The 23,052-nt window shown below is 38.8% G+C and overlaps 1 protein-coding gene across 3 annotated transcripts in view; it reads right to left on the reverse strand.

Moving 5' to 3' along the window:
• Nucleotides 1-532: 532 nt before the first annotated feature.
• Nucleotides 533-23,052, reverse strand: part of LOC146157414 (vinexin-like) — a 32,112-nt gene continuing 9,592 nt past the window's right edge. For 2 of the 3 annotated variants that reach the window (XM_083386683.1, XM_083386682.1), the window contains 10 exons: nucleotides 21,863-21,932; nucleotides 21,207-21,252; nucleotides 20,249-20,357; nucleotides 12,100-12,134; nucleotides 9,330-9,427; nucleotides 8,533-8,585; nucleotides 6,319-6,498; nucleotides 5,446-5,591; nucleotides 4,492-4,715; nucleotides 533-2,750 (listed from right to left, as the gene is read on the reverse strand). In XM_083386683.1, the coding sequence (XP_083242809.1) occupies nucleotides 2,254-2,750; nucleotides 4,492-4,715; nucleotides 5,446-5,591; nucleotides 6,319-6,498; nucleotides 8,533-8,585; nucleotides 9,330-9,427; nucleotides 12,100-12,134; nucleotides 20,249-20,357; nucleotides 21,207-21,252; nucleotides 21,863-21,932 (1,458 nt within the window). In that variant the 3' untranslated portion in view covers nucleotides 533-2,253. Of the gene's footprint in view, nucleotides 2,751-4,491; nucleotides 4,716-5,445; nucleotides 5,592-6,318; nucleotides 6,499-8,532; nucleotides 8,586-9,329; nucleotides 9,428-12,099; nucleotides 12,135-12,911; nucleotides 12,945-13,164; nucleotides 13,243-16,969; nucleotides 16,990-19,733; nucleotides 19,804-20,248; nucleotides 20,358-21,206; nucleotides 21,253-21,862; nucleotides 21,933-23,052 lie in introns of all 3 variants that reach the window. The other variant, XM_083386681.1, reaches the window with a different exon arrangement.

The raw sequence follows: 23,052 nt of genomic DNA on the forward strand, positions 1-23,052 counted from the left end.
CTACTTTATCACGCTTTCAATGCGCTTCGTTTGACAATACTTCACTTCCACTTGTTTCGGTTATTCCATTAAGTCAGCGTTCCGACATACTCAAACTTCAAAACAAGTGTCTTGTTCTGTTCAGTACTGCATGATTGCACCAAGCGTCTTGCGGCAGAGGCAAGTATAATCACCACGTAACACCGAAATCATTGAACCGGGGCGAAACAGCGACAAAAAGCGTAAACGAGGAGTGGTGATAATTATTAGACCAAGGATGGCCGATAAGTCGAACGTTTCAAGCCGATATAACACATTTAATTTAAGCAAGCACGACCAATTTAACAACGCATAAACCGTGATCCAACATGTAAAAAAACTGCTGGTATTATTTGTATTGTGGACAATAAAATTTTCAAGATTTTTCCGCAGCTTGCAGTTAAATATCGTCAAACATAAACAGTAGGGCAAGTGCCGTTGTGACCTTTCAACCGGTATCGGTCCCGATCCGATATTATCGGGCATCCTTGGTCGTTATTTAAAGTGACGATGGAAAGCAGCGATCATGCAGCTACAAATGGAAAATTGAAAATTGAAACATGCACTGATGTGGTGGGTATTAAGCCGGTTTTCTGCTATGAGTTTTTGCAGCAGTTCCAATTAAAGATATTAGTTACGAGTATTTACTGCGACAAATGCAGCATGATCTCTAAAACAAAGGTAGGGCAAAAATAAGTTCTTCTGGAATATACCAGAATAACTTATTTTTAATAGCAACAGCATATTTAAAGGTAGTGCAAATTCAGCGTTTTCCGACCATTTTTTTAACGCAATAACGATTACCCCGCTACGCAACACATTGAACAGCATGCATATTGGATAATAATTATTTCAAAAGAGTGCGCGATATTCGGTGCAATTAAACATACAATATCAACCCTTTAAAAATGACACAAATCACACAAAATCGAGTTGTGAAGCGACGATACAGCGATTAAATTGAAAGCGGATCTGGCGTATGTACGTTATTACACAAGGTACAATCAAAATTTTCATCGTCATTTTGTTATAATCACACTCACGCAAAAAAAGAACTTACGTAAACCATATATATGTTTATATTTATAAAAGTTTTATACAAGGTTTTGCGAAAGAAATCTAACTTTCCAAGAAAACCGATTCACAGATTTACGTTAAATTTCCGGATGATCCTAAATCACGCTTTAAGCTCCGTAAATTAGAAAAAATTAACCTTCGTACTTGAAAAATGAAACAGGTCGGTCTTAAGTAGATAAGCGCAAAACCGTGAAGGCGAATAGAAAACGTAAAAGTTGAAATCAACGAAACTCATAGTATCAGCGCTTTATTTGCAAATCACCTTTAACTTCGCTAAAATCGATCGATCTACAACGCAACAACGAAAAAAAATGCAATTTTTTACGAAAATATTCGTAAATAAAATCCGGAAAACACGCAGTTTAAAAGATAATGAACGTATTTGAAACTGTTGTCAATTAGAAGGGGGTAATACTAATTTACGGAATGATGAATGGTCGGAATGGTCACTAATTTAAGTGTTACCCCGTAAAAACAATTATTAAACCAACGCACAATATTTGGGTTAGGGTGGGGGTTAGCGTTCGGGTGTGGGTGGGTCAAGTGTTATTATATTTAATAATAAAACTGTGAGCGTTTCGACCATTCCGACCATTCATCATTCCGTAAATTAGTGTTACCCAATTAGAAGTTGCCTTTAACGGTAAGAAGTATCGTAAAGCAATTTTAAAACATACGAAAAATTGGTGTTTTTGTTTTCTAAGTCGTGGCTTTTTTGTATTCTAAAGGCGTTGATTAATTTTTTCTTACAGTTCTGGCAAACTGTGGGGGAGGTCGAGAGATGTGTAAGATCCTGTATTTGCCAATTTTTGTTACAGTTTTATTGAACAACAACCAGAAACATTTACAAATTGCCTGCGACAAATGAAAAACAAACCTTATTACCGGTACACGAATATTTTTTATGTTTATTTTTTTTCTCAAAACTCCTTTCAACGATATTTTTTAAATTTATATTTTCAAATTATTTTTTTACCAAACGCGGCCATTTTTCGCGGTCGAACAAATGAGATAAAGTGCAAAAATGTTTTTAAATTGAATATTCATTTTCTCGCACATTTAAAGCCGAAAAGCACCGGACTTAAAACTCCCGACAAACATTTCGAAATCCGCTCCGACTCCAAACCATCACTGTTTACTAATCATTAGAAGACTGGGTTACGAGTTGGCCAGGGTGGCGTAGTTGCCCGGGAAAGTGCCGAATGCACCGGTGCGCTCGCAAGTGCCCACGTACCATCCGTCGTCACAAGTTTCCACTACCACGATGGCGTCACCGGCCACCAGTTCCAGCTCGTCCTCGTTATTAGCCTCGTAGGGGTATAGCGCCACGTAGCGGGCGAGCACCTGGCCGAAATCGGCCGCTGGGGGCGGTGGAGTGCTGACTCTAGGAGTCGAAGGCTGTGAGCTGATGTTTGACGAAGGGTAAGAGGGTACTGAGGGGGTGAGGTGGGCTGGTGGGGGAGGCAGGTACCCCCCGCCGTCAGGTGACGTCACTGAAGGGGTGGTGGCGGGTTGGGGCTCGCTGAACGACTCGACTACTCGGTCGAGTTCGGTCATATCGAACTCGCCGATCTGCTGTTTCTTGGGGTGGAGTTGGACCGACGATCCGACTACGGTGTGAGCGAGGAAGGCAGCGCGGTTCTTGCGCTCAGTTTCTGGAAGATTAAAAAAATGAAAATATAAAAAGATAAAAAATGTTACCGTCAGTTAGAGGCAGAAGGCTATTTTGGGGGACAAATAGCATGTCAACGTGAGACAAGCCGTTCTCAAAGCTAGGTATGCTCTAGCTAGGCCGTGCTCGGTTGGGTACCCCTTAAGTAAGTACGGAAATAACTGTAAGCGAATGAATTTTAACATTTTGATTGTAGCAAGAATACAAAAGCGCATACAGAAGTAGGTGTCATTTTGAAAGTTTCGAAAAACTCTTGGCTTGTATTCTTGTTACGAGATACAACTTTATTTATTAAAAACTCCTGAAAGAGCTATTTAAAACGCTCAAAATTATACGTACTTCTGAATGGGCTTTGATATTCTTATTACGTCTTACTCCAACCTCAAACCATTATGTTTCAAAATTTTGATTTGTCTTAAGAGTTATTATCTCACATGTTTTAATTGTCTTTTCAGCACCACAATGCTACAGTAGTATCCAAATATAAGGAAAAGCTTGCGTACCAAGAAACCTACGATAAAGTGCCAGCGCGAGAAACTTTCTCGCCTAAACTTGTCTAGCGCCGTTATTTTTTATCGCACAGTTTTGAGGAATCCTGCTCTAGAGTCTAGACAACAGTGGAGGAAATTGTAACACACAACTAGAAACTGATAAAGGAAAAGCACAATGCAATCTTACTAACTGAAAATACGCTGATTTTGTCAAGCCTTTACCGCACTGAAACACAGTACTAATCGCTGTTACGCAAAAAAACAACAAACATTGCATTGCGATTAAAAAAAATTATCAATATTAAATATAATAAAAAAATTAAAACGAAACCTACAAATGTAAAATAACCTTCCAACCTTTAATTGTATGGTCTTTGATAATCATTTCACATCTAATTATATCAAATTTTTTCTGATTGGGTCGAATAAGGTTCAAGCCTCCTATTTTTCTTTTAACATAAGATATCCCATTATAGTAACGCCCTTTCCAAGTTGACCAAGTAGCAACTTTTTAAGTACAAGCCTTGGAACACTTCGACTTCAAAGACGAGCGCTTGACTAGTCAAAGTTCTAACTGTAGCACTTTCGGCTTTTATTCGAAAACTCAAGAGTTCACTCCACATGTCTGGGCTGCCAAAATCACGTGACTTTGGCCTAAGCATTTTGTGATCGCTTTTCTGGAAAATCGTTCTGTGATGTGTATTTAACACGAATCTGTCTGATCGGTCAATGTGTTATTTTAAAGGAACAGGTGAATTGATCAATTGTGAAATTGCTATTTTGGCAAAATTTTAATAAAGTACCAACGTTTCGACCACCTATTCTGGAATATACGTTACTAGAATTTCAAGAAACAGGTAAATTCATCAATTGTGAAATTGTTATTTTGGCAAAATTTTAATAAAGTACCAACGTTTCGACCACCTATTCTGGAATATACGTTACTAGAATTTCAAGAAACTGGCATTTGGTCATCACTGGACAATGGTTATACTCGGAAAATCTTCAATGTTTCAGAATCAAGTTAAAAAAAAAGTATGTTGAACTTCCATACCTTAAGCTCGTGTTTTTAATGTTAAGTTTCTAAATAACAGCTGTTGATTTTGGTTCTTTAATAATTGGTTTTGCTTGTCAAAGCACCAGAATGTACATCCAGGTGAATCAATGGCATAAAGTTAAAAAATCAAAATCAATGCATTTTGGTGACCCCGACGCAAAACGCGATGAACTCACCGTCCGGATCCTCGGAGCTGGCCTGACTCAGCGAGTACGAGTGTCGAGCCGAACTCTGTCCACTCGAAGCCGAACTCGCACTCCGGGGCGAACTCTTCGGAGTCACTTCCAGTTCCTTCGGGACCTTGCTCTTGACCTTGACCTCTGCACTTTCCGGTTCGACGAGCACGTCCACGTAGACGGCGGGCAGGATTCCGGTGCTTCCCCCAACCTTGCCTTTGTACCTGGGTAATAGGAAATAGGCGTTGTTAGAAAATAGATTCGTGATTGGTAAAATATGCGTAGAAACGCCTAAAAGAGTAGTTTAATGTTGCATTTTTTAAATTAAATAAGATATTATCTTTTGAATTTTAACTTTTATTGTAAAGAGATGGAAATCACCATCTTGCCTTTGTGCCTGTGTAATAGGAAATAGGCGTTGTTAGAATATAGATTCGTGGTTGTGAAACTATGCGTAAAAACGTATAAATGAGTCTTTGGTGTTGCATTTGTTTTCAACTAAATAAGATATCATCTTTAAAATATTATATTTTATTGTAAAAAAGATGTAATCATATCGATTGTGGATCATATGGTGTTAGTTTTTGAAAAGGTAATTCTTTACAGATTCCCGGGATGCCTTGATAAAGGCTTAGCGAAATCAGTCAGCCCAATAAGGATTGTAGTGCAAACAAGGTAAGGCTAAGATAACAAGTAGCCTGTGGTGAGGTTCGAACTTACGAATTGAAAGATTTTTTTAATTATCTTCAACTTTTTTTATGGTATGAACTTGGATAAACGGCATAAAAAAAACAAGGGAACTTCTCTGCCACAAAGCCCGAAATCAAGATCAAGAAGGCTGTCAACTTCACAGCTCAACATATTACATTTTACGTGATGCTTATAGTTATATACTTCTAAACTAATTTAAATAAAAAAAAACGCAACCGTTGAAACACAACAATGCACACTTACCAGTTGGCGTCTACTTTCTTGAGAAGCAGTATGTCGTCTCCCTTCTTAAATGACAGCTCGACTTTGGAGCTGCCGTTAAAGTCGAACTTGGCCTTGGCTTGGCCGTTGCGGGAAGGTTTTTCAGGCGAAGAGGATGGGGAAATAATCTGTGAGAGTTAGAGTTTTTGTCAGATTTACGTAAAAAGAAAAAACACCATTTATCTAACTCAGCGGTTCTTAACCAGTGGGCAATGAAAACATTTTGAGATGGGCCTCAGACCAATTTTAAAAAGCGTGATTTATTAGCGAATTTAGTTTCATTTATGTCGCTTTAGTTAATTTTACAGACTTTACTTAATTTTACAGGACTCACTAATGCACGGTGATGTTTTTTGTTCTCTAACCCTATTATATTTAAAAAAAATTATTGAGCCACAGAATTTTTGTGCAACGAAAATGGGTCACAAAAGAAAAAAAGGTTAAGAACCAGTGTAGCCTACTAACTGATTCCAACAAGTTTCAACATTTTTGGCCTCTACAAGCATCGTTTTTAGCCTGCTATACTTTTTACTAGCCAGTTTATCTGGGCACATAAATCAAACTTATATAATACATAGCTGGGAATTTTTTTTATTCCCAATTACGAACATGCCATAAAACAGGGTAAATATTTAAAGGCGCTAAACGCATTCTTTTAAAAGTTAAATACATTTTTTATCTACTTCGAAACGTTCCACGGTAGGCTATCATACTATATATTTTAAATCTTTCTTAACGCTTCCTCCGGCCTTACAAATCACCAAAAGTATTGAACATGTGCGTAAGACGCTGGAAAAAAGTCAACCCAGAAAAAAATCAAAATCAATATCTTTAAAGCAAAGGAACAACCCGTACATCTAGGTATTGAACCGGTATGATTCCAGTCTGCTTGCCGTCGACGGTTTCAGCCTGGTACCAGTCCTCGTTCACCCGACGGGTCACGATCAGGGTCTGGCCTTTCTTGGCCGAAAGTTCCTTGGCCGTTTGGGCGCTGAAGTCGAATTTGGCGCGCGCCGGTTGACGCAGTTTGCTTTCCTGGTCAAGAAATTGCGAAAATTAAAGCAGTGATGGGTACACTATGGAGGATGCACGATCTAGCTTGATATTGAATTGCGAAGCCAAAAAGGTCGAGTAGATCCGCATCAACTTTATTAAGACATTTCGATATGAACTTGTTTCGCTATCAGTTAATATGACTGAGATGTAAGTCAAAGCATCGCTAAATTAATGTATGATAACTGACGCAGTTTGCTCCCCTGGTCAAGAAATTGCGAAAGTTAGAACAGGGTGGGGTACACTATGCACGGATCTGTGATGTGATAATGAATTGGAAAGTCAAAAAGGTCGAGTAGATTGACATCATCTTGATAAAAAAGTTTCGATACGAACTTGTATCATCCTCAGGTGATGTAACTGAGAAGTAAATTGAAGCATCACTTATAAAAGGTGGGACGCAATACTTGCTTTAATATACTTCTCAGTCACATTTACTGAAGATGATGCAAGATTGATGGAAGCTCGAATCAAAACGTCTTATCAAAATGTTGTCGATCTATTCGACATTTTTGCCTTTACACTTCATTATTAAAATATTAAACAGGGTTGCAATGCAAAAAAGTTTTGTTTTTCTAAACAGGATTGATGCTATTGTTTAAAAGTTTGGTCTGCATATAAGGCTATGGATCTTTTTTTAAGAGTAATCTTTTTTAAACCTATGAAATAGTGTTGGGTTTTAAACAGCTATTAGCACAATCAAACAGCCTCTATACAAGACCTGGGGAAACTAAGTTTCAATCCGAAACCCAACCAAAGTAACTATACAACTCACAAAAAATAAACAAAGAGTACGTTATGTAGTCTGGTAATGATAAACAATTCATACTCCCTAAATATTGAATCCCCTTTTTCTCGTAATACCCTGTATTGATAGCCGCACTGTCAATGCAGCAATTGCCTTTGTCAGCAGTTTAGCATCCAGTGGTGTGTAACAAGCGGTTGTGTGTTAATTGCATTAGGTTTTTGTTGGAGAGCCCGCTTCGACAAACAAAGTAGTAGAACGAACCTTGTACCAACGACATAAGACACACGACCTGGGTCACAGGTACAAATGACTTGAGTCACGTAGTCTACACGGCTATTATTACTCAACGATGGGTCCCTTTTAAGTGTCATAGTATCTTAAATAACTAATGTGACCTAGAAGTCGCGTTTCTAGCGCAATTGAACCGACAATTTAAATGGTAGCGGTAGAAAAGTATTTTTTGTTTTTCTAGTCTGCTGCCTTGTTGGCGCCATTGATCGACATATTCGGTGAGTTTGCGATGGCTTTCGGTGTACTTATGATACGTAAGCCGTAATTGTTGGTCAAAATGCGGCTTACGAAGGGCTAGATCACAGTTGTTAAACACATATGTATGTGTATCTTTCATTGGTTTGAAAAATAAATTATTTTTTTATTTAATTCTAGAACGTGTCAATCAACATATTCCCAACGGCAGAAAACAATTAAAATAAAGTTACAAAAACAACACGAAAACAACTTTACAAAGGGTAGCTTTCTGATAACGTTGAAGGTTGCACTTTTTGCGCAAACTCAGCGTCGCTAAATTGATCAATGACAGCTTCAACAAAGCAGGAAGTCACATCGTGTTCCTTTAAGCAGGGCGCAAACCTTACGCTGTGCACGGCTGACACGTGTCAAGCTTACACACCTAAACAACGCTTTTTTTGGCCGCTCTTACAACAACCAAGTCGGTTTTTTTTTCTTACAACAACCAAGTCGTAAAAATGTGAAGTGGTGCCTTCCCTGTACTATTTAGAACCAACATAAACACATCGAACAAACATTGAAAAAAAATCAAAGGCTGGCTTTACAACTCTTTCATTTTGATCAACAAAACTCTTTCAGGCATATCGGTAATTTCCTGAAATACCTAATAAAATGGCAAACCATTCTAATGCATGCTAATGGCGTTCTGTCTGGTATACTTAATATGCATTCGGCAAATATAAGATACTGAATGCCTTTTTGCGCACAAAAAGTTTAACAGATTAAAAATATGTACTCACATCTTTGCTTTGTGTTTTCGGTTTCACTTGGGGAGGGCTGGTTTTCGTCGGTGCTGCAAAAGTACTAGGATTTTGAAATCTTGACAAATATGTCATAGTTTTTGTATGTATACAAAATATGGCTAAAAACTGTTTTTTCGGCTTCTTCTTACGAAATGGTATGATCCCTCAATAGAAATTAGGGCGTAAGTTATAAAGAAATTAATAACAAGCGGTTATACATAATGGCAACCATGTGTCCTCATTTAAAGGACAGGGTTCATTTTCTAAGACACAAGTTCAGTTTGGGGGTAAAGTTTTAATTGAATAAGATCTATTACCACCTCTTAACAGAAAAACAAACGTTTAAGGTCAATTTTCAACAAGCGGTTATGGTAAAAACACGCGACACGCGTCCTATTTTAGGAGTGATAAAAATGGGCAGCCCAAAGTTTCTACATAAACGCTGCAAAACAAATCAGCTGATTATAACCAGAAAGCGTAAAAACAACTCTTAACAGAAAACCAATAGTTTGAGCCCAATTTTTGCACAAGTCAATAAGCGGTTAGTAAAAAAACACGAACCTTTCATGGGTGATAAAAATAAGTCAGCATCAAGTTGTCAAAATTAATCAGCTAACCCAAAAACCTCACTTTTTTAGGCGTAGACATCACCGTGGCCCACAAAAAACGTCATTTCCCTCAACTCTATTTTCGCCATTGTTTTTACGCAAGAGAACCCGACTCTTTTTAAAGCGACGCAAAGTGAACCGGCTTAAAGTAAACAACAACAAAAAAACAAAGGCAACATCACTTACCCGACATTGCGTTCCTATATGCAGTGTAGGAAGTGGCACTGGCAGCGGCCGGACTCGTATCCACAGTTACTTGCGAACGAGAGGGCGGTGGCTTGTAGCTGTAGTTAAAAGAAGTACACTTTAGACCAGTGCTTCCCAACCTTTTTCAGTTCGCGACTCCCTTTTAATGCAAGTTTTATTGTGCGACCCACAATGAGATTGTTATCAATAATTAAAAATGCAATTAATTTGAAATAAGATTAACAGCAACATAAAACCTGCATCTTTACTACTGGCGTAAGTACTGACATAGTTAATGCGACACAACACACCTAATTGTTACGTATTTGTTACATTGTTGAATAAATGTTAAAATGCAATAATACCCCAATCTAATAGAAACCTTTAACATTTCGAAATGCTTCGCGACCCACCTGAAATAGACCCACCGGTTGGGAAGTACTGCGCTTTAAACCAGTTTACGATATCGTGAAACTTTACAACAGCAGTTTCGGATTGCTTGTACAGCCAATAATGAGATTGTTTTACCTTGGCAAGCAAAATACATGCGGTTTGATGGATGAGTAAGAATCGGTGACGATTAATAGTAATCTCTTGGGACGCTTTCAAAGTGCTCTGGACCTAACTGTACCGCAACCTACCAAGGGGATAGGTGGACTTTTATCACAAATTATATATTCCCTACGCGAGCCAAGAAAGTACGTTGAACGGCGAAGGCCTTAGTAGTTTTGAGGTGAATGTGACACCGGCAAACTAAGCTCAAAAAATACTATTACGTCAGTATAAGTAGTTCATGGTGGCTCTATCGAGTAATGACGTAAATGCTATTTGTTGTCTACCAAACACATTTGTTCTCTACAAGTTTTTAGATTTATTGCACTGATTTGGCGACGCATACATTTTATTAACCATGGGTAATATTAGAGGTGCTGTTTTTAAAACTGTAATTCCTAAACGCGTTACGTACCAGTAGTGACTAAAACCGTCACTTGAATATAAATAGTTTTCTGAGAATACAACTCCTTAAAGAAAGTGGACCGAAAGATTTTTTACCGAAACTTGCAAGTTTTGAATTATAACGTGCCTTTAATGTTGGCCTGTACAATTCCCTTAGACCTCATAACAAACTTTCACTATGCCTAACCTAACAAGCTGCTAACACTTACTCGAGTTATACGATCCACCTTGTGAGACAAACACCACTCTAGCAAAAATACTTAGCACCGCAGCACTTCTTACAGCATAAGTTATGCAGGCGACTATAGGACTGACAGCATGCTGAGGCTAGCGCTAGTCGCCCACTCACAACAGCACGCCTGCTATGCAAAGCTTTCAGGCCGCGAGATACGTCATATTTCCTACCGTTTTCCGGTGGACGAAAGGCGGCCTGGAATTAGATTTAAATCGACCTAAAAAGGCTGCGCCCTGGCTCGATAAAGACTTACTTTCGACGGCCGATTTGGAATGGGAATTCAATTTGCTGAGGCTATGTGGGTGGGTCGTCTACTGTTTGTTGTGAATGTTTAGTGCTGGAAATAAAAGCGGTACAAAGCGACCTCATTGAATTTCTGCGTTTGGTGCGATATACTGTATGCGTTTCTACATGGAAATATTTGCGTTGTTTATCTTTATTTGAATCGAACCTTTGCCATTACTAAAGATTCAGTATTTTCTTTCGAAAAATAGAATCTGCCTGAACCTGAATGGTGAAAAACAAACGGTTCTGGTTGCGCATCATGATAAAGTACAGATATAGAACTTAGTAACCCGGAAATCAGTTAGTTGTTATATGATAAATAGATCCACTTGATAAATAGGCCTTTACTAACTGCAACAATCCCCCAAAAAGATCTATTCAGTTGATCTGCTTACAACATCGCCAATTAGACGAAATACTATTGACGTTTTCTATTAAATGACCCTCTTTTGATCTCTAGCAATATCCTGCACATCAGATCAGCGTTCGGTTCAACCGAATGGTTGAACTAACAATATACGACCGGCCTATACAAACTGTTATCATGAAGTATGCGGTTAGAAACTAAAGCAAAAGTAGAGGCGCCAGGGAATAACTGGCGTTGCCGTGATGGAAACACTAGCTGGGCAAAAGCGCAAAACGCAAGCAGACGGACAATACCGTTGGTTATTAACGCGATAAACATAACGGAGGTCTTGTGAACATGGGATTAGTTTATACAGGGTCGTTCTTACGGTATCATTAACCCTGATGGCGTTCTGTATACTTTGAGTTAAAAGTTCGGCATCCAGAATACAAGTCTTATTTGCTATTATTATAATTAGGACTAATTTGCTGCCCCCCACCCCAATTTCATACCAATATGACTACAATACATCATGGTCTTGGGTCACAAGGATCGCTTGACGAAAATGATGCGCAGAAACAAAACTAGGGAGGTTAACTTTGATGTTAGTTAACAGCTTCCGACATGTAGTGTACAATTAGTTAAATGCGTCTTGGAGGGTATAGGTATAATGAGGTGCGAAACGTACAAAAGCAAGCCGCGACCACAAATGGCGTATTTACTTATGAGTAAGACACACACAGCACCGGTTAATACTTCCGCAGTGGACTTTCATTTCTGTACGACTTACAATACATTCAGTCCGTAACAATAGCACTCGTGCGGTTTATATCAACACCCATTGTAAGGGTGCGTTTTGAAAGCAGTCGGTGGTTTAAAACGCTCGTATAGAGCTGCGTGTTATTGGTTTAACCGAAAGCAAACGGCAAAAGTTGAATTGACCTTACCTTGGAGATGCCGGGGGTACGCTGTTTTTCATTTGCTGCAAAACAAAAACGCAGATTTTAAACCACCGAAAGTGTAATCAAAGTACAAGCCCCGTGGTTAAACTCTGGAGTATTAAAGGTTTTCAAACTGGTAATTTTGAAAATAATAGGGAACGGTAATCCACCCAAAAACAAAAGTAGTGTTTGCCTTTATACATGCTTTACATTTTTATTATTATTTAAAGCCAAATATACCATATGTCCTCAGATGCCAATTATCATGTTATTCTGGTGTTGTTATGGAAGTAGTTCATTCCATTACAATTAATCACAATAAAAAAGGGGTTTATTAAAATCTATCAGGTTCTTTACCGAGGTAATGATAATAAAAACTATATGAAGCACTTATTTAGAAGCAATCAAACCGAACTAGTTTTGTTGAGCTTATTTTTTAAATAGATTTTGCTTTAAAATAAAAGGGCTTGCATAGCAATGTATTGTACACATACAGCCCACTTACCAAAATGAGCAAACGTTTGCAAATCATGTCCGAATTTTACGTAATAGCAAAGCGTGCATTGTCTGTGTGCAAAAGCGCGTGTAACCCAACATTCCAAATTTGCAGGGCTCCTTGTTAAATTTTAAAAAAGTGGAAAACAGATTTTTTGCACTCATCTCAGTGTTATGTGTGCAATGGACTGGATCCCAAAAACGGTTATCACAATTTTTCAAAATTTCCCAACATATTTTTAGCTTTACCTTGGGTAACAATACACCAAACGTAGGTTACATTTAAATAATTCAACCAAAACTGAATGCAAACTATCTCTTACCTCTTTTACATCTAAATCCCAAATCTGGCCAGTCTGGTGAGAGAAAAAAGGGAAAAAAGAGAAGTTAGAAATTAAAGAAAGGGGATGACGTAGGTTTACAAACGCGCGTCATCAGATAACGAGACACTATTCTCGAATGGAGATATCTATTATGTGACACAAATGACATTCGCCCATTAAAATGACAAATACAAAACAAACGACTACGGTAATGCGCGATTGCATACAGTGTGACCACGATAGGAATTCTCACCGTTTTCGGTTTAAGAACGTCGTCGAAAAAGTCTCCCCACTGCATATTGGAGAAGTCATCTAAGCTAGAGCTCCGTCGCTACAAAGTCACATAATTTACAGCGTTGAGAAAAAGGTCGAGCTGCTTTTTCGGCAGAATTTCAAACTGAAAGAAAACGAAATATCCTACCCGGCCAGTGGTTCTCAACGTGACTTTCTCCATCATGATGGTAAAATCCAACACAAAACATGCAACAAAATTGGGGCGTAAGCAATGCTCCTTACTAACAAAGAGTTTTGTCAGACAACTGCAATCTAAGAACTTCTGTAAAAACAGCAAAAAAGTGAACCTCAATAGAACACTAAACGCTTAGATTTAATATAAAGGCCTACAACGCAGCCGCACTTTTATCAGTCTAGGCCAGTGGTTCCCATCCTTTTGTTCTCGCGACCCCTTTTAAGTTTTGGATAACTTACGCGGTCCCCGATTATAGTGTATGATACATAACCCTGAGTCAATAAAAAAAACATTTAAAAATTGGCAAAAAAATTCGAATTGGGAAAAAATCAAGACGATGTATCAGTACTAAACACGACAGGTTAACTGCAGTAAAAGCCACGTAAACACAAATGTTAAAATTGCGATTACTTTGGCTCCTTCTATACTGCTAAACTTTAAGTTTATATTGCTTATATCTTATGACGCTTTTCTTTGTCAAATACTACACGGCGACCCCTTCCCCCCCCCGAAACAACCCCTTGCGACCCCTTTTGAGATCGCGACCCCCAGGTTGGGAACCACTGGTCTAGGCGTAAAATAACTAATTTAGTCGCCTAAACAAAGCTATCTTCCCTAATATGCTGATATAAGCTTCTTCACCTTCAAACTGATTAAAAAAATGGAAATTCAAGGCGACTTTGCAACTCAGTGTTTAACCAAATTTATGGCACACGGGCGCCTCGCAAATACGAGCGACTGGCAAAAATCTCGAAAAGCACGGCCTTTCAATTGCGCCCCCCGCCGCACAACAATATACAAACAAACAATCAGCTGAATGACATTCCAGGGGCCTTTCAGCTGACCGCCGTGCCGAAATTCAACAGTCGGACTGACAACAACAAACACAACAACAAGAGAACGATTTCTGATGGCTCCGGTTGAATTACACACGCGCCGATTAACGTTTAGGCTTCTCGTCCGCTCGATTAGCGAGAAAGCTAACGTTACTCTTATTGTGGCGCGCACAGAGCTCAAACAATCGCTTATTGTATAAAGGCCGGGGCCCATCTACCAGCGCGCGTGTGTTTTGTACAGCCTATGCTGTCAGGCTGGCTGGGTACCGTAAGAGCGTCGGGTGCGGGTTCTTGAAAGGTTTAATTCGACACTGTTGCCTCGACAAGAATGGGCAAAACGCGAGAGAGCGATCGACCCTAGTCCCTAATGTAGGCAGTGTCCCTTGAGGCCACTTCAAAAGGAGCCCAGCCCCATTTCCACGTTCGCGCCATAAGGAAAAATAAAAAAGAGAAAAATAATGAAAATCCAAATGTTTTTCACAAAGCTAATAAAAACTGGCTAATTGAAGGAAAAAAACAGCATGTTGTTTGAAAGCGGTCTTCTAGTTTCTAGGTTTACAAAAGAAATGAAAAATGGCATAAAAGATTGTTTAGTAAAGATAGAGTGGCTATTCAAAAAGAGCTTGGCGCGATTTCCCACCCTCGCGTCGTGACGTTTTCTGGCCCCGAAATGTCAAAAAAAGAAGATTTTAGTCGGACCAAAAAAGGCGAAAAATAAAACATAATATTTTTAAAGCGTAGTTCACAAAAGAAATTCGTAGTTTTACAAAATGAATGAAAGATTGCCTAAAGGATTGGTAAGTAAAGATAGAGCGGCCATATTTCCTTTGGCGAATCTAAAGCGGCAATGGGATCTAGGTAAGGACTTTTGAGTCAGATCACGAGGTCAGTATAGCGTATGGAATATTCCTTACCAAACTTCGCCACAATATAGCTTAACATATGGACCAACTGCCTGGGCTGTAAATCACCTTGCTGACGAACATCGCATTCGCATGTCTAGTAAAGATTAAGCGGCTAGCATATCCTTTAACCAAGAAGTGAAAAAAATTACGTTACAGGATAAAAATATGGTTTGGGCGAATCTACAGCGGCAATGGGATCTAGCAAATGTTAAAAAAACGGCGCAAAACATGGCCAAAACAGCACGTTTAAAGGGATAGGACTGGCCCACAGTGAACAACGGAAATCGAGAGGGGGAAGCGGATAATTGCGAGTGCGGTCTGTGAGTGCGAGTAGCACGAGTCCGACGGGGGGGTCGAGTGCCTCGTTGACTCGCTTCGATGGCGCTACGGCTGCGTCGGTGAAACACGTAAAAGTGTCGGCCCAAAGCCGCTCGAGCGTCAATTGTTTTCGACTGGAAACGCGTGGAGTTTGAAGTTATGACGGGGACTGGCTGTCCGCAAACGATGATTGACTGCTGCTGTTATAATGGATTCGCAGTGGCGCAATAGTGTAGTGTGCTTCACATGTGATCGAAAAAAATTTCAGTTTTATAATTATTTAATCGCGTCTTGTTATATCATATTCGTTCCGAAACTGATTATGTTCCTTTAGTCCAGTTTTCACTTGGTGTTCAGCGGAACACTGATGTTCCGTGAAAGATCGTAATGTTACGCTTTTTCGCAAAATTATCTTCTGTGCGAACTTCCGAGCAATATTCGGCTTTAAAAAGAAGAAGTATGGCGATAGACAAAAGTAAATGGTCGTTAGCTGCCTGAGAGCTTTTCTATTATAATTGTTTTCCTTGTGTTTTTTTTGCCATTTTATTTATTTTATAAAAAAAATAACATTTTTAAATCTTGAATGCAGGGGTTCGTTAACTGGGCTCCAATGGACGCTTTGCGGGCCGTGGACAAGGTCTGGGGGTACATTAAGGTTCATTGGAATCCTTGTGTAAAATTAAAAACACAGGGATTAGTTTCAAAAATATAGACCAATAAAAAAACGCTTTGCCATATCCTTTCTAACCATAAGTACGACCAGAAACTTCAAGTTTCTTAAGTTTACTGGTATTGTGACGTAATCTTTAAAAAATCTTCATGTACACCCTGATCCACGCTTTTTCCTTAGAAATCGCTCAATAATGCATTTATGTTAAATTGAACAGCCCTTCTCCGAAGTATCGAGTAACAAGTATCGAATTCCAACGCGACTTTCAGCCGCACTCGCTACGCCCGCTTGCCTTCTAGCGGATGCGAAACTCGATTCGGCTGAAAAGCGAAAAAGGCCGCGGGACATTATACATCCGATGATATTTCACGTGGATTAAATTTCAGTTCGATTGCAGAGGAATGACAAAAAGGATATGTTTTATTATCTGTTGTCCTGTAAAAAAGCGTTTAAATCCTTGGTTTCACAACTAAGATAAAAGTGATGGTACGCGAGGGATCTTCACGGGGTTCTTCAAACGAACTTGAAAAAGTAATGAAAAGTGGGTTATTGTGGCTCTTTGCAGTATGTTTATTCGGCAACTAGCGCTAGAAATGATTTATGAATTAATTTCGTGGGTTAAAACCATGTTAAACCAAGTGTACTCTTTAAAAAAACAGGTGATACGTAATAATAGTAATAATCGAATTGGTAGAGAGCATACGTTCAAAAACATTGGTTTCAATGGCGCTGTTCTGTCCCAAAAGTCCAGTTTTAACGTGCCCAAACTGCGAAATGCGTAGCTAGCAATTAAATCCAACTTGCCCTTGACTACGCAAAGCTCAACTTTAATAGCGCGAAGCACAACAAACAACAACAACATCACGCTGTCCATCACTTACTGTAGAGGAAATGTCGTAATGCACCCCGAATCAGATTTATCAAAAACTGCGCGTAAATAACACTAGACAAGCGCATATCCCTTCAACGATGTTACAAAGTTACAAGCCAAAACGTTGCCATTTTATTCACTACATTAAATTGGACAGTTTACCAGGCCGAGAATCAGCCGGCCCCCTATTCTGTATCAGTGGGTAAATGGCAAGGGAAAAAAGTTTATAAGGCGACCGACCTTTCTAAGATACACTAAAAACGCAGGGGGTGGTGTAACTGCAACTTGCTTAAAGATGGGTGAAAGTGGCCAGGTACGGGGTTTAAAAAGGGGGGGGGGGCGACCACTTTTTGGCTGGCCACCCAAAGCGGCCAAACGGGTTCGCCCTTTAAATTCGCGGTAAAGCGACGACCGGCAAAAGTCGTGGCAAACTTTCCGGGAAAAAGTCGGGACTTCCAGCATTTGAAGCGAAAAATGCTACACACGCTACTTAACAAGAAAAGGGGCATTTTAACGCGCAGGCAAGCGTGCGGATTGTCTTGGGGTGGGGGTAGGGTCAGACTTGGACAACTAAATTTAATTTGGCTTTTAAATAAATTTATTTTGGCCTTTTAAACTTTTAAAATTATTTTAATTTTCTCAAAATAGATTAGAATTAGAATTACCGAATTCTTCAAAAAACGAATTTCAGCTAGAATTTGAACTAGGACTACGTTTAATTATTCACGATCAATCTAATGTAAATTCTGATAAGAAATAAATCGTAAATATGTGTGTGCCAATTTTTTCTCCTATTGGGCAAAGCAAAGCTTTTCAGACTGTACAAATTACATACAAGTGGTTCCAAACAAAGACTTTTATTTCAAATACTTCGTTTTGACTGAGAGACAAAAAATGCCGTTGGACAAAGCAGAATTTTTGGTAAAATCCGAATTAGATTAGAACTAGAATTAGAGCACACAAGCAATTCATAAATTAGATTAAAATTACAATTAGCCGCATTTTGCTCTAATTCGTTGAATTAAAAAGTAGAATTATCTAGTTGCCCAAGTCTGGGTGGGGTATCTACTCGGAAAGAGGCCCGGAACGACGCGCCAACGCCACAGAGGAATGCAAACAAAATGCCTAATGGACGAGGGTGAGTGACGGGATGAGCTGAATGTATATAGGGGTGGGCTAAACTCGACGAGGCATTTCTAAAGCAAGACACGGGTGGCGAAATATTCCGCAGAATTGCCCTCAATCGCAAAGGCGTTGTTTTTAGTATTGGACAACATTTTATGGGGTATTGCCAGTAGTATAAAAAAAAAAACAACAACATGGTACCAAATCAATAGTCGTAAATATTTCGTGGCAAAAACTTATTAAAAAACCTAATGCAACTTATTTAGGTCCTACGTCATAAGGCGTTTTTTTGCATTTAACGACATTTTAGGGGAATATTTGTCGGTAGAAAACAAAAACAACAACATGGTGCCAAATCATCAATAATAATGGTAAATATTTCGTAGCCAGAACTGATTAAAAAAACTTAAATTATTATGGCCTTACGTCATACTACGACGATTACCAAAAAATACTGTTTTAACGGGTTTACCAAAGTGTCAGCGGTACACTTTTTACCTATCCACCATTTGTACGACAACGATCGCTACAAAACATTTAAAAAGTGCATATTATCACAAACTCCACAAAAATACCAGCTAAATTTAAACACGAAGTCACGTGACAGCAGCTCAAGACCATTTTGACCTTCGAATCGACTTGGCAAACAACAGACCAAACTCAAAAACGGCATCCATTTATGGTCTTAAGACATAACTGGTCTCTGAAAGCTTGGGGAGTGCTGCGGGTTTAGCTCAGCTTAAAGCTCTTAAAGGTAATAGCGGCCCAAAGCAGAACCCAAAGTCGGAAAACGCTTGTAATCAGTCTGTGGATTGTCATGCAGAAATGGGGATACTGGAAACGCGGAGGCTTAATCGTTTCCGATATGTCTGATCTGATAAATGCGAAACAAAAGAAATCGGCAAGTGATGAAACGATTTGAATGCCAAGGGTGCGTTTTTAAAGAAAGAAACGCCAGAAATGATAGAATGAAAGAGAAAGTCGTTTTTCCTACGATAATTTTTTTGACTACTATTTGTCGATATCAGAGAATAACTCATTAAGGGCCCAATGATAGAATGGAAGAGAAAATCATTATTTCTACAACAATTTTTTGATTACTCTTTGCCGATATCAGAATATATTTCAGTAAAGTCCCAAGCAAAACGGATTTATAGACTGCTTTTCATCGGGTAACATTACTTTTTGTTTTTAAAAGTTTTTCCATCGAAAGAACAACAACAGAGCCATTTCTAGATGTCTGAACCGTTTCCAACTTAGTATGAAATCAGTCGCACGAAACCATGCAGTGTGACGGACATAGACTTCTGTCCATAGGGTAACATTACTTTTTTTTGTTTTTAAACTTTTTGCGTCGGAAGAACAACAACAAAGCCATTTCTAGATGTCTGAACCGTTTCCAACTTAGTATGAAATCAATTGCAAGAAACCATGCAGTGTATGTAAAGCGCTTGAACCTATAACGAAATGGCGAGATTGACGTTTCTCGAAACTTCGATCCAGTTTAACTGAGTTAACACTGGAGTGGTGTTGTGTGAGTGACAGTCAATGCGAGCATATACGAACAGCTGAAACGACGTGGGTAGCACGACTTACGACTCCGTAGGTTTGCAGGTGTTTCTCGGAACGGCCGATGTTGGGGTAAAGCCGGCCCCTTCGCCGACGGGGCTTCCCCAGGTTGTCCAGGTTCAGTTTGACCTTGAAGGGGTGAAAAGGAGGCGAAGTATAGAGAAGAGACGAAAAATAAGAGTTGGAAAAGTGGGTAGAAAAAGGATAGCAGAAAAACAATACTGGAATTATTTAAAGTATAGACACAAAAGTTGCTAAAAAAAGGTACAGAACAGTTGGAATTGGGGTAACCTTTGATTTGGCAGGCAGAATGCGTGCTGTAGCTTTTATTATACATTTTCTTCTGTAGCCCTTTTTATAATAAAGTTGAGGACAAGTGCAGCTGTAAAACTACGATAACTAAAAGTCGATTTTGAGAAAAAAACCTAAAGGAACACTTTCGATAAATAACTTTTCAGCGAATCTCATACGGCTAATGCCGCACCCCGACATATTGGACGTTAAATTTCCAGGAGTTTCAGGTTCGAATCTCGCGTCGGGCGCAAACTCAACAAGTACCGGCGCTTTTTCTTACCGGTTCATTTTCGACCACGTAGGGCGCTGCTGGTTGGTAGTCGGTGATGCGACCGACTTTCGTGGGCTTCTCGATGTCGACCGAGCTATGGTGCTGGACGGTGCGGTCGCTGAAAAGGTAATAATGTGGTTTAATCAACTAAATAGAGATTGAATAGGACAGGGTTGCCGCACAATTTTGTGACAAAAATACATTTCGAAGACTTTTCAAAAAAAAAATTGTAGGTTTTCTTAAAATTGGACCTAAGATTGGATCGCTCGCGGCTCGACGTTGAATATTATTCAAAAGCAAAACAGTATGAGTGTCGTGATTTAACACAATTTAAACACTTTTAATAGTTTTATAATGGCACTTTTGAAAGACATGACTTAAGCTGGACATTTTTTAAATAACATAGGTTTTTTAAAAACCTTTTTTATATGTAAATCAATTCAAAGATATTCAAACACTTGACTTTGTGGCAATCCTGTAGGAAAAATTGAATTTAAAAACATTCGCTTTGTGTACATGAAGCCGCCTAAAAGTGGATAAAATGCCGTTACAAGGTCAAACTGGAGTATACAAGGGAAACGAAAACACAGAGCGTTACTACGATCGATTAATTAATACATCGCTTCGCTTACACGGCTTCGTTACAAGCACATCATTGCAGTCTTTGTTGTCACACAAAGATACGCAAATTTTAACTAAGACCATGTCAGCAATTTGCGTTGAAACAAATATAACTGGAACTTTTCTATGTTGGTACTTCGTCCCTAGTGGATTTTTGGAACAAAATGCGTAAAGTAGAAATAAATTCACTTACTGAGATAAACTATGTTTAAAAATCTAAATCAGATAAAATCAGATATTTATAAACTTAGTGCCTTGAAATTACAACAGTTGTTTGTTGTGCGACTTTGCCAATTTCGTGAAGTTCAAAGCAACAGAAGCACAAATGTTGAACTGTTCAACTTACTTTACTGAAACTTGGTCAATGGCAGAGGCTGGTCGCTCGTCATTTCCTGTACACAGAGTAAGAGTTTTAAATCATTCGGCGAAAAAGCTATCCAAAAAAACTAGTCATGCATTTATAAATTGTACTAATGCAAGATGATTTGCAAGAGTAGAAATTAAAATCCACTACATATATATATAGCATATACGCTTGAGATTTTTTAACAAAGGTAAACTTTACTAATATACAATAATTCACAGATGATCAGGTGTGCAGTAAACATTGAAATACGCATAAATTAACGCAATCCAGAAAAAAATGTCATGACTGCTTGGAAATATTCAGCAGCATTAAATAGGTCGAGCAAATGAACATTATCTTAAAAATGAAGTTTCGAAACCCACTTTGTGAAATCTATTTAAATATTTCTAAAAGGCGGAATGCAATCCTTATTATTATGAGTTTTCAATCGTCCAGAGCTCATTAATAAGCATATTCAGGTTATGAAAAGGTACAGCGGTGTGCAAGTGTTACAAGTATATATTGAAACATATTTTTTAAGATAATGTAGATTTAACTTTTTTTTAGCTTTGACATTAATTTTCAAGCCATATTGGAAAATATTAAGCAGTATAAAGCTGATAATATTAAGCAGCATTAGCGAATATACAACCCACCTTCTCCCGTTTCAATCTTGTGCATTTGCTTGAACATGTTCTTGTACCAATGCTTGGAATCGTCGACCGTCTGAAACCGCACAATCAACAAGGTTAGGCGCGAGCATGTCCGACCGTATACGGCGCTCATAATCTGCTCCCTGTTTATCTTAGTGGCGACATTAGACGTTTGCTTCTCAGCAAATGTCGCGATTACGTCACTGGTGTTTAAACTGTGTATTGCGCCATACTTCGTGATCAGTTTGGTTTGACTAATAGCAAAGGATATGACCTTCACCTTCTAGCGTAGGCCTACTGGTTTTATGTAAACGTTTAAATTGAAATCGATTTTTTTTCACAGGCGTACATGGAACAGCTTACAATTACGACATTGTATACTCGAGCCAACGGGTTATACGTCACAACAAGTTGAATCTCCAGCAATAGGTCGGGTGACGTTTAAGCTGATTAACTCGGTTAACAAAAAATCCAATATTATGTGTTTAGTTTTCTGCACAAAACAGTGACACAAGTTGGGCGAAAACGAGTGGTTGTGATATTTAGGACAGTAGTTTATCATTGTGCATACAAACGACATTGTAGGTGTGTACTTTATTGATTTGATTCACTTGGAAGCTGGTAGGCTGGTCCAAGCATTGTGTACCGATGTAAACCGGAAATTTTATTCGCTTTGATACCAAATGGTCCACTTTTTGAGAATCAACAGCTGTTTTTATTAAACCCTATTTCAAACGTGTGCCACTACACAATCCAATTACACCTTAGATTTGAATGCCAAAGGCACTGTGTACCAAGTATAGTGAAAAGAAGATCGCTATTTGCGAAATATAAATTCACATCGTCGGCAAATAACACAAACGCCAAATGGGCGTCACAGAAATGACAGAGACAAACCGCAGACAACGACGGCGCGAAAGATTAAAAGTCACGCCCGTGAAATCCGCACCGCAAGGGGGTTCTTAAACTAGAGTCCTACTTTTAAGACTAGTTTTAGGGGTCCATGACGGCCTAATGGAAATATAAGTGTATAGTTAAAGAAGTAATCATTTTTTAGAAAAATACTTCAATTAAAATAAAGCGGTTTTGGACTGAATGTAGACTCATTTACACTTTCACATTTTTTGGACAGAAATCAGCAGATTTCTGAAGTCTATTTGTGTTATTACAACAATTCGTGACGTCATTTTTGG

The sequence above is a fragment of the Ascidiella aspersa genome, chromosome 4, assembly GCF_963924565.1.
Source record: "Ascidiella aspersa chromosome 4, kaAscAspe10.2, whole genome shotgun sequence".
Classification (NCBI taxonomy): Eukaryota; Metazoa; Chordata; class Ascidiacea; order Phlebobranchia; family Ascidiidae; genus Ascidiella; species Ascidiella aspersa.